Genomic DNA, 17,772 nt, shown 5'->3' with positions numbered 1-17,772 from the left:
AGTACACACGTATGTGGACGCACACAAGCACACAGACGTGCACACGCACGCCGACACGCGCACACGCACGCTCTCACACCACCAATCTCACACTTTCCCCTCTCTTTCACACATCTACATCTATATATCCACACGCATGCAAAACAAAGGGAGGCTTTTTCACACCACATCAATGTGCAAACCAAGGTCATCACTGTTAGAAGGCAAATTAAACACACTTAATTGGACATGTAAGGGAGTAAGTGGATCAATGGTGCCATACAAAGCTAGAGCAGGCCACACAGGGTGCAGAGGCTCATGCACAATCAAGACCAAAGCCCATATTCAAACACGCTCTCAGAATAGCTGGTGCCGATCTGTGATCAGGTTTAGCTCAGGTGTCATGGTTATAATTTCAATGTCACTGGACCAGACCAATAATCCTAGATCAGTAAGCGTATTCTTTGAAATGTTATGTATATGGGCCCAGGTGTGAGGGTGATCAAGGTCAAAAACACACAAACACCACTTTCACTAGCATGCTACAAAAACACACAGGGAGGGCAAAGTGAGTGGTACAGTGATAGGTGGAAGATGAGTGAATGGATTAGAGTGTTAGTGGTTATTTTGGGTGAGTTGGAGGTTAGATGAGTTTGGGGGGTGAGAGGTCAATGAGGTGTGGGCATGCCATGCGCCATAGTGAGTTGGAAACAACTGTCAGAGCTCCCGCAATGAAACTTAAGGGTTGCCTTTTTTTTTCTTTTTTTTTTCTTTTTTTTTTGTAGAATCTCTTTCGGTCTCGGCGTCACCGTCTTTGGGATTGTGGTAAGCTTCTGTCAGTTCTGGACGACAGTCCTCACAAAAAATGGGGACTTTTTGTGTGAAAAAAAATAAAATAAAAAAAGTTGCCCTGACAAAGGCAAAAGAAGTCAATTATTATTATTTTTTTTACTTGTTGGAAATCTGCAGTAATGTGGAAGAAACAAAGAGAAAAAAGTAAAAAAGCCAAAGTGAAAAAAACAGGATGGGGGATTGTGGGGTAAAGAAGGAGGTTGTTGGCAGGTCAGGGAGGAAATTGAGAAGAAGCGAAGAAAGAATTGCCTGGTAATACAAACCCATCTCCTCATTTTTTGATAAGAGTGTCTAGGATGGAACTCAAAGAGAACGAATAAAAGAAGAGAGGGGGAGGGGACACACGGCAAACCCAAAAAAAAGACAATAAGAATGATATCTACCAGACAATGTAGTTTGTTTACCATAGCGTGTCCAATGCCTGATTGCTTTCCAGAAAAAGGGGAAGAAAGGAAATCAAAAGAATAGTGAACAAAAAAGGTTGTTAATAAGGATGGACAGAAAACAAAAACCCAAAGCAACGATGAAGAATTAGGATGTTAGTTAGTACATTAGTTGGTTAGATATTGGTTAGTAGTAAAAAATGACTCTTTATCATGGATGAGTTAGTGTCGTGGTGAATAAACACTACATGATTTGTCAGAGATTCGCTGCGGTATAAATGCGCCTTCCTGCCATCCTAGCCAAATTTTCTACATCAGAGTCCTGCAAGAAAAACAAAGACAGACAAGTACCGTAAGGCGTGGGACTTTCAGATCAAAATTTGTGTAGGATGGCTTCAATCCCAACAAAACCTGTAGTGTTTTTCTCACCCTCAGTCTAACAACGTATGCCTTTCAAAGAGGAAAGAAAATGATAGTGAAAGAAAGACAGATCTGTAGGAAGAAAGAAAGGAGAAAGGAAAGCAACTTCTTGGCTCTTAGCTTCTAAACCCCTAAACTGTGTGTTATCCTGTTGGGATTTTTCGGGTAGAACTGTTTACTAACCTGTGGGGCAAAAGCTTACTGTCAAGGAGGGTCAGGAAATCGGCACTTACTTGTTGTGCTGCACTGAGAGCAACACTAAGTGCTGCCTCACCTTGCAGAGAAACTAAAGGTCGACCAACACAAAGAGCAACTCCACATTTCCCGCCTGGCGCTACCTCCACACAGCACTGGCGTCATAACTTGTTACGTCTCTTTTCTACATCCTCAACACTGATGCAGACGAGCTCCGCCCAACAGCAATACAAGCTTCAATTACATTAAGTAAAAACAGGTATCCTTCAAATAACAAATTCTGCTCATGCACATCCAGTGCACATCTTTGATGGAAATGTATCTCTGTCTTGAGAAAGCATCATGATCATCTGAGCTATAAATACTGCTAATGGATGGCTCAAAGGAAAATAACACGCTCTCTCTCTGCTTCACTTTTAAGTCTTCGTTTTACATAAAGCGCAAAAACAGTGTGAAAGCGAGGAGACAGCAACAGCTCCTGATAGAGGTGTCAACTTAGGTGAACGTGAAGCGAAATGTCGTTATCAGATAGCTTTAATTGAAGTTCCGTGTGCTGATAAACAGGAGCGAAGAAGACACCCAGCATAATGGAACCTTTCCTCAACTATCAATCACATGCTGAAGAACTGCTTTGCCCTTTTTCACTTGTTCACTGAGAAGAACAAAACAATTTAACAATGAGATTAAATGAGAAATATAGCATACAGAACAACTGAAGAAATTATGAGATCTAGTTCAACAATGTTTCTGAACTGTGGCGATGGAATGACAACCAATCAGAACAAGGTGACATTCTTAACGCCAGCTCTCTCTCAAAAGCTCTTGGAAGCAGCTAATCTACAGCGGAAAGAAAAACCAAACAAACAAACAAAAAAAAAAACATCCACCTGTCTCCAAACTCCGTCCATCACTGCTACCCCCGATTACCTGTCTCAGGTTGCGTGTCACTTTGATGTCGTGCCAGGAGTTGTCATTGAATTTTCCATTGACTGGCTCAACGATGGCCTCAAAGGCCCCGGAGCCCAGATTGATGACGAGCGACACCGCCCCGTCTTTTAGCGCCAGGTTGACATAGTCGGCGGATTTCCCCGTGTGGAGGAGGAGGCCGTTGCGTTGCCAGGTTTTGAAGGACAGCGTGATCTCGTCGCTGCTGCTCTGGATGGGGTTCTGTGACAGGTCGTAGCAGAAGTACTCCGAGCCGCGGAAGGTGGCCACGTTCTCCTCCCTCGCTGAAATGACAGAGAGGGAAAAAGAAAAAAAAAAGGAATTATTAGTTTGTTACTTTAAGGTGTGAAGTTACGAGATCACACATGTGCATCCGGCATATTTGTAGCGGGCGAGCCTGCTGTTGCATTGCTACACTAATGATTCGTAACCTGTCTCTCAAAATATAGAGTTTTATGCATCACTGTGACATTCATTCTTCCGTTTTTATTGTAGAATCTTTTATACATCAGACGAGCTTAGCATCCATGTTGGTGCCTGCATCAATCATGAAACAGCTCCAGTAAATGCGAGAACTGCTACACGCTGCAGAGAAGGTTACATCCAGCAACCACACACACACACACACACACACACACACTGCTCACCATAATTACAACTATGATAATCCCATCATTCAGTTCAGATCATAAAATCCTATCTGTACGACCGTGGGTTTAGGTTACACATACAGCCTCTAGACAGACAGACTACTTATGATGGAACACTATTCCCCACTAATGGTACGCATAAATCAAACTTAGCCCGATTCCACAGTTTTATATCACTCCGCCGTTGCAAAGTGACTTCCTGAGCCCATTTTTTACATCAACGCGGAGAGTAAGGTGAGACAGCTCGAGACAGAACGTGAGCGCTGTGTCAGGGGGGAAAATGAAGACTCTACAAGAAAGGAGTGGATCAGAGGAGTTGTGTTTCCTTATGATCTGTGATGGAATAATTGACCCGTCACCTCCTGCCTTATAAAAGGTGGTTTGGTCAGCTTGGGTCTTGGAGGGTGGAGAGGGGGCGGGTGCATTAGAGACAAGGTCACACACACTGATATGTCAAGTCGGACTACGACGCAAAGGTTCGTTCTCCAAGAATTTAAGACAACCTTGAGAAAAACGTCCCGAGATCAGACCAAACCAGCGAACCGCCGGGGCCCTTGGGAGCAGCAACTACATCATTACCTGCCAACAATGCCAGTTTCAGTGTGTCATTTCATTTCCTCTGCATACTGCTTTTTCTTGTGCGTGTTCACAGAGAAAACCACGAGTGAAAGGAGAAAAAGCACAAACGAGAAGACTGAAGAGACAGAAGAGAAAATGGAGAGAGTGAGAGGGAGAGAGAGCACAAGGGCTGCAGGCTGTAAAGCTTCAGACTGTTGTTTTGGATCAGGCTATATGTAAACATGAGGGAGCAGTGTTGTGGAGCTGGCAGAAAGCTGCAGTAGGAGGAGAGGAGGGGGGGGGGGGTTAGAATAGTGAGAGAGAAACAAAAGGAAAGTGGAGTGAGGCTGCGGGATGATGGGGTGCTGATTCCGGTCATGGAGAAATTCTCCCCTCGGCATCAAACTCATGTCTTTGCGCAACACACAGAGACAAGAGGAAATGGTATGCAAGGCAACAAAGGCCCCGTGAAAGCCCTCATCCATGTGCCAGAGGAATAAATAGAAACCCATTATTACCACTGAGACAGCGCAACCCAGAGAGGCAGCAGAATATACATTCGAGAATCAAAAATCCTCTCCATCTCCTCTGATTTCATGCATCTGATCTAAGAAATTACACCGGCATTCACTGCATGGAGAAGCCTGTCGATTGTGTATCCATATAAAATTGTTCTTCAACAATTGTCGCAGACATCAAACGTGAAATGATAGTTCTGTAAGTACTGAAGAAAAACAATAAGTGGCATGGCAGTTCCATCAATTCTACTAGCGTCATTTTTTCCCCCCAAGAAATGCTCTTTCAGATGATTAATAAAATATTGATTTATATATCCACAGTGTTGTTACATCAGTGCCTATAATGAAATGGCTTTCCAGCTTTTTGCTCTAGTTGGCTTCATTGTACATCTGGACCAGTAGGGGCCCAAACCCTGGGGAGTCCTGGAGCACCAGAGAAACCTGGAAGCAGTTGGCTCTGACCCATGTTCTGTTGAAAATGTAGATGCTATAAAGGCAAGGGGGGGCCGGGCCCTCTGTAGCTTCTCTGCCTGGAGGCCCCTTCCATATGCCTGATGGCAAATGACAGGCAAATGTGGGTAGATGGCTGACTGTCTTTGTGAGACTCATTCCTGCATATGAAAGTCATTTCTTTTCTTATTTTCCCAGACGAAACGATCCCCGTGGCATCTTTGAAATAATTCAAACTTATTTATTAAAGAAATTGACGTCTTTTAAAAACAGACTTGTCGTTTAAAAAGCTAAAAACGCCACAAAGGAGGCGGCTCTCCTCTTTGTATCGCAGCTGCGTTTTCAGGCATGCAGCATGGCGATCGCTCAGATCCACTCCAGACATCTGATCTTGTGTGCTCTCACCTGTCCCAAGGTAGTAAGGTTATTGTCATGGTAACCGCCCCCCTCTCATCTCATCAGCATGCTCTAATTAGTTTGTCTATCTGAGGATTCCTGCTCACATCATTATTATAAAGGTGCAAAGTGCAAACAAAACCATTAGTGGCTGTTTACTAAGTGCTGGATGATGCGTGAAATAATGTATGTTGGAGTTCAAGAGCAGTAACCTGTAAACCTGTGTAAGAGAATGGACTGGTGCTGGTGTAGCTTCCTTTCCAGCCACACTAAATTCCACAGTTATGTTGTAGCAATGTCAGTAAGTGCAACACTTTGGTCCAATAACAGCTACTGATTATTATTATATTATTATTATAATGTACAGACATAGGCGCACAGTGGTGCAGTGGTTAACACCATCACAGCAGGTATAGATTCTCGTTTCTAACCTAGTCTGGGGTCGTTTAGTGAAGCAACTGGAACCAGGGCGAGAGAGACAGGCCTTTCCGTCAAAATAAAAGCACCAAGCTAAAAAAAATGCTGTGAAACCTTTTAATTTAAATAATATAATTTACAAGAAAATCCGAGTGCCATTTAGTTAACCTTTTTCTTTTATTGTATTTAACTGTATTACAAGTTATTGTCTATGTTATAAGTTTTATTTTGGTGAACACTTTGGATCCGCTTTCTAGACCAGAACCAGAATACAGACAAAATTCGAGTGAATGGATAGTTCTCCTCTCTGTATGAAGAGCCTGGTGACAACCTGGGTTCTTTCATCATCATCCCTTTTATTCACACACACAAAAATTATAATTAATTTGATAGTCACATTGTAGCCAATTTCAGGTATATGTGAACTGGTCTCCTGGTTCTTTCTGTCGGAGGTTTCCCTCTGGGCGCTCTGGCTTCTTCCTGCTGTCCAGAGACACGTGCATGATGCTAACCATGGCGCCTGTAGGTGTGAATCTGAGCGTGACTGAATGTTTGTCTCTGGATGTCGGTCCAGTGATGGACTGCAGAATCGTGCAACGTGTTCCCTGCCCCCAATGTCAGTTATGATCGGCTCCAGCCCCTCTGCAACCCTATAGGATAAGCAATGTAGCTAATGTATTTGTGGTTGAATCATATAGATTTTGGACATTTTGTACTAATAGGCATTTCACTTTTTTTTTTACAGCTAAAACCCATTCAGTTTTATTGAAGATCCATAAAGCCTTTCAAAACTGGATGTTGGGATTGGAGAATAAATAGCACCCAAGTTCGCTCTTTTCTGCTTAACTTTCCCTTTCTAACATTATGACAATTATAACAATTTATCATATCATTTTACCCCACATATGGTTAGGCTACTCCTCTGTGGGATGTTTGACTACCCCTATATGTAGTAAGTACAATAATGTAATTACAAAGTTTCTGTGGAGCTGTAAGGACTATCAACATAACATTGTTCCTATGAATAATAGAGAGAGCAAATTGATATAATGCAATATTTGTGCACCTCAGCAATATTAAACCGGTGGTAAGTGTATACGGATCCATAAAAACCAGGGGAAATGTATTGCCTGTTGAGACATGTCCTGCACAGATCTGTGGCTTTCATATTGATCATATCGCAGGGTCATTTTCCCTTATTTTCGCCGTGGTCATCAATATTCCATTTGCGTGCTGCCTCCTCCATGCACTGGGGGCTGGGGTTCGATTTCAAAATCCACTGGAAGCAATTAGCTCCTTCATTACCATCTCCCGTTCTCCTCTGCTCCCCTTCCCTCCCTCCATCCCTCCCCTTCACACACCCATGCTGCCTGAGCCTGCTCTCCGGTCTGACCCCTCGGGGGCCTTTGAGCTGGGAGCGCTGTCACCTTTACAGAGCTCCGGTGCACAATCTTTGCCCTTCTTAAGATCACTGCAGGATAATAAACTGCCACTAATCACTATGGGAGGCAAAAGACTTAAAAGACATAAAGAGAAATCAGATGAGTTTAATGATAGGATTAGAGACAGGAGGCATTGTGATTATCGAGGCAAAACACTGACTTTAGCTGGAGACGTTATACAGCTGTAAGGCTGCCAAGCCCATAAGCCTGAGTGCACACCGAGGCTAGCCCGGCGCTAGCGCTAGTCCCAGGGAGACTTTTCTCTGGTGAAGTGAACGCAATCCGTGCTGACATCCAACACATCAAATGCATGTTTGCGCTACATCTGCAGATAAACAAGCCTGAAGTTCCAGACCTAAACATAGAAAGCTCAGTTGCGCTTTTAGCCGCCAGTGTTTGTGTGTGACACGCCCCCGGGAACAGAAGCCATTCAAGGTTGTGGTGTCATCCTACACAATGCATTTAACAACCATCCACGCTCCATCGCACCCTCACCCCCCCACCCCGCCCCTCTCGCTTCCTGTCTTTGTGGTTCCCTCCTCATGAAGTGAGAAATCAGCATCATTTTTTATTTTTTTGCTAATCACAGTCCAGGCGGCGCGGTTAGCCTGACGCAGCCAAACGTGAACAATGTGCTCCGCCGCTTCCTGACATGAAGCTAATGCTAACCGTGCTACCGGCTAGCTCAAAGCTCAATGGCGAGCCATCACGTGTCAGATGAATGTGGAGCATCATGGGTGATGTCTCTCTTCAAAGGCAGGCTGCTCTGTCAGACAGGCTTATGCTGAAGGGAGATTTGGGGGAATGTGTTGCTGGGTAATTTAACTGGCCAAATACTACCAACATACTGTATAGGAACAATTACATTCAACCCAGAATGAAAAAGAGGAGCAGAGAGTTGTGTACGTAGGATTTCTCAGGGATTCATTTTCCTGTCAAAAACATATACATAGATATATATAACCCATGCTGAATTTGTCCTCTTCATGACAACTTTCAAGATGCTGTATGACATATCTAAGAGGTTGAAGCGAATTGTCACCCCTGACACTTTATTTTCTTATCTCGTGTTTCACGTAACCTTGTGAAGCCACGGCGGACGACCTGTCTGAGGCTTGGATGTCTGCGCACACAGACTGAGGAGGGAAGAGTGACAAAGGCAGAGACAAAGAGAGAGATGAACGTAAACAGAAGTGACACCGAGGAAGCAAAAGAGTCTAGAACAAAAGGAAGCCAGAGATGGAAGCAGAGACCGCGAGGGAGAAAGAGAGAGAGAGAGGGGGAAAAAAAGTAGATAGAGTTTGGGAGACGGAGAGGAGGCGAGAGACAGAGCAGGAGAGCGAGAGTGGCAGATGGAGGGAAAGAGAGACAGAGGCACTTCCAATGGCTCTCCAGAGAAACAAAGTGACACTGTGTGTTAGGACTAGCACTGAAGAGTGGTCCCTGTGGCTTGTGGCATTAGTATAGCTTATTACTACACCTGATAACACAGCACACATCCCCCACAAATCCCACTCTCGCTTTCTCGCCCTTCACCTCACCGCAAACCCAACTCTCTCTCATAGTGTCCTTCCTTAGACTCCCAAGATCATTTCTGCAACAGTAGAATCCCCAGCGACGGACGGTTTAATTAGCGTCTAAGAATCGTGATTTCAAAGATTCTTGAAAGACCGCCAGCTGAGAAACACACTGCACCGAGATGTTCACACTCCATCATTACTTGTAGTAGTGGCTTTTTTGTTGCAATATTTATAAATACATAAATAAAGTAAACCCTTCTCAACTTCAAAATGTTCAAACAGCAGCAAAAAAATGTCTTCACTGGGATTGGGAGTATGATTCATTATCAAGAAAGCAAGGTGGACAGCTTCTACGGTATATTAGTATATTACACTTTGATTATCCTCAGTGGGACAGTGATCTTATTAATAGATGTGCAAAGAGAGCGGGTCAACAAATTGGTGTGGATGTTTTTAGCCATGCAGCTTGTTTGGCTTCAGGGATGGCACTGCTGTCTGTGAGGCCAGCACTTTCTGATGTGCTCTTTTATCGTCTCATCTGAAATGATGTGAACTTTTATAGCAATATTGATTCAATTTTAATTTGACTCTACTTAACAAAAACAGGCTCTGTAGCCTCTTCAAAGTGGCCGGTGTAAGACTTCAGGGAGAACTCCAGCTCAGCTTACAGCTCGCAGGGTGATTGTGATTGTAAGGATCAACAGATATTAGTTTGCTTTTCCTCCTGCTGCTACTCAGTTGAGTTCTCTGCTGTCGTCTGGACATTATTTTCCAAGACTTGAAAACTTGACTTCTGCACTTCGACCTTCACAGATCAACACTTAAAGGTACATTGTGTAGGAATTACTCCCCTCTAGTGTTGCGGTTGTATATCACAAGCAACTCAATCGTATTTTTCATGCTGCATTCACGTGAAATTGGGCAGACGGCAGACGTAACGGCATAAACAAGCCTCTATGTAAACAAGTGGTCCGTCAGCACGAGGCAAAACAAAACATGTGACAATATGTTGTCATGGTGATGTCGTATTGTTTACCTGACCAACGTTAAAATGAAATCTGGTTTGTTACAGACGGCCGTCTGCCCGACTGCAGGTGAATGCAGCATCAGAGTAACGCTCCATTCCTCCTCACTGCGTTACCACGGTGACTTTTCACAGACGCCACCTCCATCTGAGCCGACAGCTCCGGTGTCTCCGCTGAGTTTCCGTGGTTTCCTACCGTCACGCTGCCACTGAACGTGAAAACATGGCGACACGACATGGCAGCCAGCACCGAGCTTACCCGCTCCATGGAGATATGAATGATATGAACGGCAAATTCAGAGCTGAAAGGAACACTTCAGTTTGTTGATGGGGGGGATTACTGATTAATAACAACATTTTTGTGAATAGATAACAGGAGAAGTAACACAATGTCCCTTTAAATATAACAATGGCCATTATTCCATACTGTCTGTTGATGTCTATAACTGTTTTCGACAGTGAGGTCACAGTTTCTGCTGGTCAGACGCTTTGCTTCTTTATCTGATAGAATGAAAACTCTGTATTTGAATAATAATTACTCTGCATATTCATTGTCCTCAGAGGATGAACTGACTCACTTCCAAGACCTTTTCCTCAGCAGTAACTTCTCATCAAACTGTCCATACAAGATATCTCAAATATACACAATAGATTAGCGATGGTTTTAGATCTCCCTCAGCAGCGCCTCCAAGGTGAGATATGTTAAGACTCGTATGTTATCATGCTTGTGAGTGGGTCAGCCATTAATTAGTGAGTATCTGAGTTGGACTTTTAGAGTTTTTCCAAATCATACCCTCAGGTAAGTTTAGCATGTCAAAATTACTGCCAGCTCTGCAGTTTCCCACAACTCTACGGAGCATTTGAGCATCTTCGAATTCATTGTCTTGGTTTTACGGTCCAGAGACTCAGTGTTTTGGTTTGGTCTCGCTGCTCTCATCAATCTTGCTCACAGCTGCAGCGAGCAGCTGTTTTCACCCTTCAGCCCGAGAAAATGACCTGATAATGATCTGTAAAACTTTGGAAAAAGGTAAATGTAATTTTAAAATGCATCTGCATTAATGTGGACATGGCCCGAGGCTTCCCTCTGGCTGCGACAAGCTAGTCGCTGTCACTTTGTTTTTCAGCATGTTTGGATGCGTGTGTGTATGTGGTGTGCTGCCGAAGCTCCTTATTGGCTGCTGATAGTAAGAGTCTCCGTGGAGTGAGTGATGAGGTTTGGACTGACAGCAGGGGGTGTGTGGGGCGGGGGTTGGGGTGGTGGTGGTGGTGAGAGTGAGAGTGAACGATGGAGGGATGGAGGGTGTCTGACGAATGGGGGCAGGTGCCTGAGGACCAATCCCATCAACTGAGGCAATTGTGCGGAGCGAAGACTGGAGTGAAGAGGTGGGGGTAGAGGATGAGTTTGCAAAGGAGAGAGAGACAGAGTGAGGCAGAGATGTGGTGACTGCACTCCCATTACCAATACCGGACAATTAAGTAGAGGTACATGCAATGTTTGAAAACACACAGGGGAGAGAGCTGCATCTCAGACGAGTCTCTTACTGATCCTCTCAAAGAGAAAGTAAGGGGAGCTACTGAAACACGTTCACAGACTTGAAACCTGCTTGAAATACAGTATGTAATCCATCAGAGTGTGCATTGAAGGCCAGATTTGTCCGTGAAAACCTTTCTATTTGCTCCCGCAATCTGCATGTAATTAGCATCTGATTTATGAAAAGCAGCAGCCAATTATGCAATCAGTAGTGGGACTGATCTCTGCAGTTTTCCTGCGAGGACTCAAAAGGCTCAGTAATGGGAACTGTGAAAGATCACCCAGCCCCGAGAAGAAGTAAAAAAAAAAGAAAAAGAAAAAATGTAGCGATGTCGAAAAAAGAAATGCATAAGACATTTCAAAACATGTAGTCAGGCTGCAGTTACAAGAGTCATTAAGATTTCAAAGATTCACCGGTTTACTTGTCACATTCTTATTCAGCGGGCGCAGTGAAATGCAGCGTGACATACTCCTGAGGCTGTGCTAAAAGGCTGGGGCCCAATAAAGAATATACCAAACAAAATACCTGTAAAATTGAGAATCAGAAAAGGAAATGCAGGAAATACATATTCAAAAGAAGAAGTATAAATGTTTGTATAACAGTATTCAGGTTCAGCCTGCTAATGAGGAAGCCGGAGCGCAAACAATGAAAATTTAAAATGAATATTGAAATACTGCAACAATGGTTTTGGCTGGAGTATCAACCAGGACTGACTCTGTGACTGTAGTGGCTGCTTGTCTGTTGCTCAGGACCTAAAGCAGGTGATGTACCGAGTCCGACTATGCACAACCACCCCCACATACACCCACACCCACACCCACACCCCATGCTTCAAAAAACACAAACTATCCCATGTGAAGAATTACATGCGGTAAAGTAACAGCAAACACTGTAGTAACAATGACCAGCAGTACATTAAACAAGACATGATGAGATTAATATGTAAACTCGAATTACTTGTGAATTCAGAGAGGATTCTCTTTGATTAGTGACTTGCCTCAGTGTGTTTGTGCTGTCAGCTTTCATATGAGAATCTACAACAAAAGAAAAAACTCTGTACTGTATGTAAAAACAGAAATTGTGCAATTTACATAATGCACTCAGTGAACCTCTGTTGTTTGATTTCATGATAAATATGAATCATGTAATAAGGTAATTTTTTGTCTATATTGTTCTCTTTGCCCTGATCATTTTCTTTCTTTTTTAATTTCATTCTGTATATTTTAGTTTGTTAGTTTTTTGCAGTGTGCTCATTCTGTTCTGCTGTCAAGAAATGTGAGCTAATTATCCTTAATCTTCCCCAATACACTAATGTAGCAGGTTTGTATCTTGTTTTTAGGTGGAGAACTTTGCACACAGCGCTGACCCTGGAGGATTGTGGGGACCTGACTAAAAACCATTAAAACATGCAGTCACATCTGCTCCCATTACTTAGCTGGCTAAGTGTCAGCTTTGCTTCTTTTTTCTTTCTTTTTTCTTTTCTTTTTTTTTAATATGGGATTTGTGAGACACAAGGAAATGATCAAGTTCATATTCCTCAGCCAGTCACTCTATTTTCTTTAGCAACAGGAGGTCAAGCGGAATGATTAAAAATTTAAAGCAGTGAAGAACTTGTTTTTAGTAGCCGCTTATGAGAGGAATCCATCATGACTGCAGGAGGAGGGAAGATCTGAAGCTTCTCCATGAGCTAATGTGCAACATGCTCAGCTTGAAAACACAGCTAAAACTTCACATGTAGTTGGTTTTGTCCTTGTTTTTATCTCCCTGTGTGTGTTTATACTGTCACATACTGACTGAATGACTCTGCTGTGGAGTGTGGACACAGCATCCACCGATCCTTGAGTGGTTTCCCTTTTTAAACGGATGTAACTATGGATTACTATATTATGGAGTCATTCGCGGTCCGTATCATTTCTGTCAACAATCAAACGATCTTTGACAGTGTGTCTCCTGAACGCTGGCCATTGCGTCAGCCTGACAGCTGCCATCCCGAGCCGAAATGGGAAGTGACAGCAGAGAGCATTGTATCAGTTTCACATTCTCCACCTTACTGCAGAGCGGTGCCTTGATGGACTCGCATCACTCAGCATCTGTGTGGGTTTGTGAGTTATTTGTTCTCATCCCCCTCTGTCTGACACGTTACGTGTTTTACCATAAAATTTGTTTTTCTGTTTGCGATCCAAATCATTTAATTACTTTAAGCCACATAGAATGGATGTGTTTGTGGGCATAGTGCTGGACGAGCCACCTAATTTACCGTGAGCATTCACCGACTAGTAAACAACCCGTCAGTAATGTGAATGGTTTGTATGTCTGTGTGCGCAAGCATGCATGTATAAACAAGCATCTTTGTGTATCTGTGTGTACACTTGTGTGTGTTTGTTATAGTGTTGAGAGGAGGCTAGTTGGATGGATCAGGGCTGTGGGCCGGCGAGGCCTTCCCTGGAGCCTGTCAGTCATCCAGAGTGGCGTTGCCTTATTGGCTATTATCTCTCCTGTCAGAAGCCCGACCATGCCTCCACCCCACCACATCAGTCTCTGTCAGTTCACACACTGCCTGTGGATAGAGACATGGAGCATGAAGCTGCATGTTACCTTTATCATTATTTTTGGTGGCATACGCCGTTTCAGCCTGAGACACCATCAGCAAACAGCTCAGAGGGAAACAAAATGTATGTGTTGATGCCATTTATGCAGAGAGCTATTGCAAGTTATTTTCAAGTTCAGCTTTATTTTTTATTTTTTATTTTTTATTTTTTATTTTTTTACAATTGATGTGTCCAATACTTTATCAGCTACTTAGCTGTTGAGTTTGATGAAACTTCAGTATGCCATACAGCTGCTCTCCACCCACACATGCCGGAGGAGCAACAGCAAAAAAGCAATTAACACAAGCTTTTAAGTTAAACTCCATCTGCAGTAACACATGTATTATATATCTTAGAATAAGGGACAGTGTTTCATTCTATACTGTAAGCATACATCTTTATCATTCGCACACAGCTGAGTCATGTTCATGTTTTTGTGTTTGCTCTGTCATGTTACAGTGACCACTGCCACTTTCAGAATCCTAATGAAGTATTCTCTTTTCATGTGTAGGTCTAACTGTATAAGAGATTAATTGTGCATTTACATGGATTTCATGGGTTCCTTGGTTTGTTTATGGCTTATGGTGACACAGTTTCTAAATTTGTCTAGATGCCACATGGGAGATATGAGAGCCAATATTATATTCATATTTGTAATTACCACTGCATGGTTGGAGTGAAGGTTTTTCATTTCCTACTTAAAGAAGATCTCAACCGCGTTTAAGTTTATGTATTGAAGCTAATATGTGCAGTTAAGATAAAATAACATTAAGTGCCCGTTTAAACTATAAATGTGACACCAGGGTATACCCAAGATTCAAGAGCTAGAAGTTAGGTAGATGTAATTAGGGCGGAACAATATGCAAAAATACATCATTATTTCACGGATTATTTTTTGAGTTGCTGATTTTGGTTGGAATGGTGTTTTTTGCATTTCAAGTAAAACAATGAATGTGATTTTTGTTGGGGCTTGTGCTAGCAAGGATGTTCCTTTACACCTGGAGGATATCATTTATACTCAAGGGCACCTCTGTAACACAGCAAGGCTTATTTTTGTTATTTTGACTTTAATTTGCAAAACATTTATCAAAAAATTGCTGCAAGTGCAATTTTCATTTGAGCATATTGTGATTTTGGTAATATAGTGATTCAAATGTAAAGCCCTATGTATGTTTTTATTATTTTTACACGATGAATGACATCATGTGTCAACCTATACTGTGAAAGCAATCAGTCACTGACATACAGTAATATCTGATGTGTTAACAATTTGTGAAAAATATGTCTTAGTTTGTTTTTTCAGGCTGCGTTACAGTTGGAAGTGAAGGGCTATGGCCGGCTGAGGCAGATAGCTTGTTTGTCCTTTTTTTTTGTCCAGCAGTTTTTAAAAACATTATATCATTTAGATTTGTTTGACTTTGTTTAAAATAATGCAGTGAATCCAAGCAGAAATCATGAACTAATGAGAGCGGGAGAGAAGCAAAGTCCCTCTCCTCCACTTGAAACAGATTAGCACACATTCCTACTCGAAGCTGAGGCCATCTAATATTTATTACCTCTATAACTTACTCTCCTGTGTACTGGCAGAACATTTAGCTGCGTGCAGGGAGGCAAGGGGTTAAAAGGGGAACAGCGGTGCCATAAAAGGGACAATGAAATAAACATGACTCACCGTGAAAGAGCCCTTAAAGCCAATATAATCTAGATGGTGAGGAGGAGGGGCAGGTGGGGCTGGGTGCCAAAGGCTGTTAACGACAAGCACCCCCCCCCTCTGGCTTGAACTATGACCTCATCTCAACAGCCAATCGCATCGAGTGCTGTTTTAAGATGGAGGTGAACAGCAGTTAGGTTACATTATCGTCCACTTAAATGGTGTGTAAATCAGTTTATGGCGCCGTGACGGACAAGAGAGGAGAGAAGAGCATCCCGTCTCTTATTCAAATCTACACTTTCCCCTTCACTTGACGGGGGTAAGTGGTCTCAGACGTCAGGACCCCGCTGGATGATGCAGGAACTGAGTCCAATATTTATTTCTTGGATAGCAAGAGAGAGAGAGAGAGTCGGGGATAAAGCTGCAGACGACTCAGGGAAACGTATTCAACACTGAGCTTAGCAAAATGAAGGAGAAAAAAAAAAAAGCGCTGTAGCTTTAAATCCAGCTAGAACCAGTTGTAGCCTGTAGCCAAAACAATATGTGACTCTCACTCTGTGCGTGCGAGAGAGAGTGTGCGCGCGCGTGTTAAGAGCGTGTGCAGGCATTTGCAACGATGTGCTCCTCCAGAAGATAAGAGTAACGATGGATTACTCTCACCTTTCTCTTGCTTCTTTTTTTTTTTTTTCTTTCCCTTTTAGCTTTAACTGCAGGGCTGATTGCAAACTTTACACATGCAAATAAACAAGGTGTGATGCAGGGATCATAAAGGGGTATCTACACAGTCTGCGCCTCGGTACACAAACACATAAATAAGAGGATACGCGCAAACACAAATGTCGGTTCAGGGGAAGGTGGTGGTGGTGGTGGTGGTGGTGGGGGGGGTAATCTCAGCATATGCTGGCGACAAACAGCCACACTAATCACACAGTTCAAACAAGCACGCACTCACATGCACATCTTCCATCACGTGGCAGAAAACACTGATTCTCGGGGCCGGGGCCTGCTGTGTGCCTGCATGCATCTCTTTTCTTCTACTTTTTTTTCACCCCGGATTATGCTCTCTTCACCTCTCTCTCTTTCATTCTCTCTCTGCTCGTACGTCATGCCGGGGTGAGGTGGTGGAGGAGGGGAGTTAAGCCTCCTCGCCTCCAAAGTTTGGTTTGGTTAAACTGAAACTCAGCGGCTCCAGCTTTTCCCCCAGACCTCCTCGCAGCTTTCTAAAATTAGCAGGAAGGATCCACTGCCTCTCCCTGGGGAGGGAGCAGGGATTGACTCACATGTCTGCAGTCTCATGGAGTCATCTCAACCATCATGCATCCCCTCTCGTGAAGTTAAATCAAGGCTGCATATGTTTTCTGCGTAAGCTTCTCTGCACACACTGAGCCACTGTGTGCATGCCAGGATCATGCATGTTTCAAAACATTAAAATAAGTGAATATGCGTGGGTGTGTTTTATGGAAAACAAATGCCAGCTGCTTTTCCAAATCCTGTTTTGTGCAATCAAATCCACTGATCCTGACATGCTGAGGTAAGTACAGAATTACTATCATTGAGGAAAGTGGTATTTACTATTTGTGGAGCAAGGTCTGCCCACAGTTTCTATAACTATGCTAATCCAAGCTTGTTAGAGCAGCACCACTGACTGTTCGCCTAGCAAATGGGAATGCAATGTTTTTTTTCCCCCTCATCCTTGCAGCATGCACGCTCACACACCTACACACAACATCCAGGAGGATGCCCAGGACAAATATCGTGACATGCACCGAGAACATTTGTCTACACTGCCCTACAAAGGCAAAGTGCAGTGTCTATAAAAATGCCCAACTGAGAAAAACAGCGTTTTGTGTTTTTCATTGTCAGGTTTAAGCATCAAATTATGAATAACTAAAGGTGGACTGAACTAAATGTATTTTGTAGTTTGTCTTTCTGACCAATTTTGACCGTTTTATGGCAGATACTGCACTTTTGCCTTGGTTTTGGTGCAGATACTGCACTTTGGGTTAGCTACAGATACGGCACTTTGCCTTGGTTTTACTCCAATATAGAATGTAGGGAGTACAGTACTTTTTGTAGATACTGCACTTTGCCTTGGTTTCACAGTGTTTCTTGGATGGACAGCAAAATAAAAAGCCCAATAACTCTGGGAATTTTAGCAGCACCAATATCATTTTCTACCAGATTGAAGAGAATATGCCACACTTTTGATTTGTCAAAAAAAAGAAAAAAGAAAAAATGCAGGTACTGCACTT

General features: G+C 43.1%; 1 protein-coding gene across 15 annotated transcripts in view; it reads right to left on the bottom strand.

Annotated features, from left to right (window-relative positions):
• The window catches only part of LOC146962131 (neurexin-3b), a 310,390-nt gene that overhangs the window by 233,500 nt on the left and 59,118 nt on the right, over positions 1-17,772 (bottom strand). For 7 of the 15 annotated variants that reach the window (XM_085771291.1, XM_085771293.1, XM_085771301.1 and 4 more), the window contains exons 4-5: positions 2,757-3,058; positions 1,215-1,259 (exon numbers count right to left, since the gene is read on the bottom strand). In XM_085771291.1, the coding sequence (XP_085627417.1) occupies positions 1,215-1,259; positions 2,757-3,058 (347 nt within the window). The remainder of the gene's footprint in view (positions 1-1,214; positions 1,260-2,756; positions 3,059-17,772) is intronic. The other 8 variants (XM_085771299.1, XM_085771294.1, XM_085771303.1 and 5 more) reach the window with 2 other exon arrangements.

Source organism: Trachurus japonicus, chromosome 24, assembly GCF_045865225.1.
Source record: "Trachurus japonicus isolate A0001 chromosome 24, Traja_1.0".
Lineage (NCBI taxonomy): Eukaryota > Metazoa > Chordata > Actinopteri > Carangiformes > Carangidae > Trachurus > Trachurus japonicus.
Note: the sequence above shows the minus strand (reverse complement) of the source record. Positions and strands in the feature narration are given on the sequence as shown.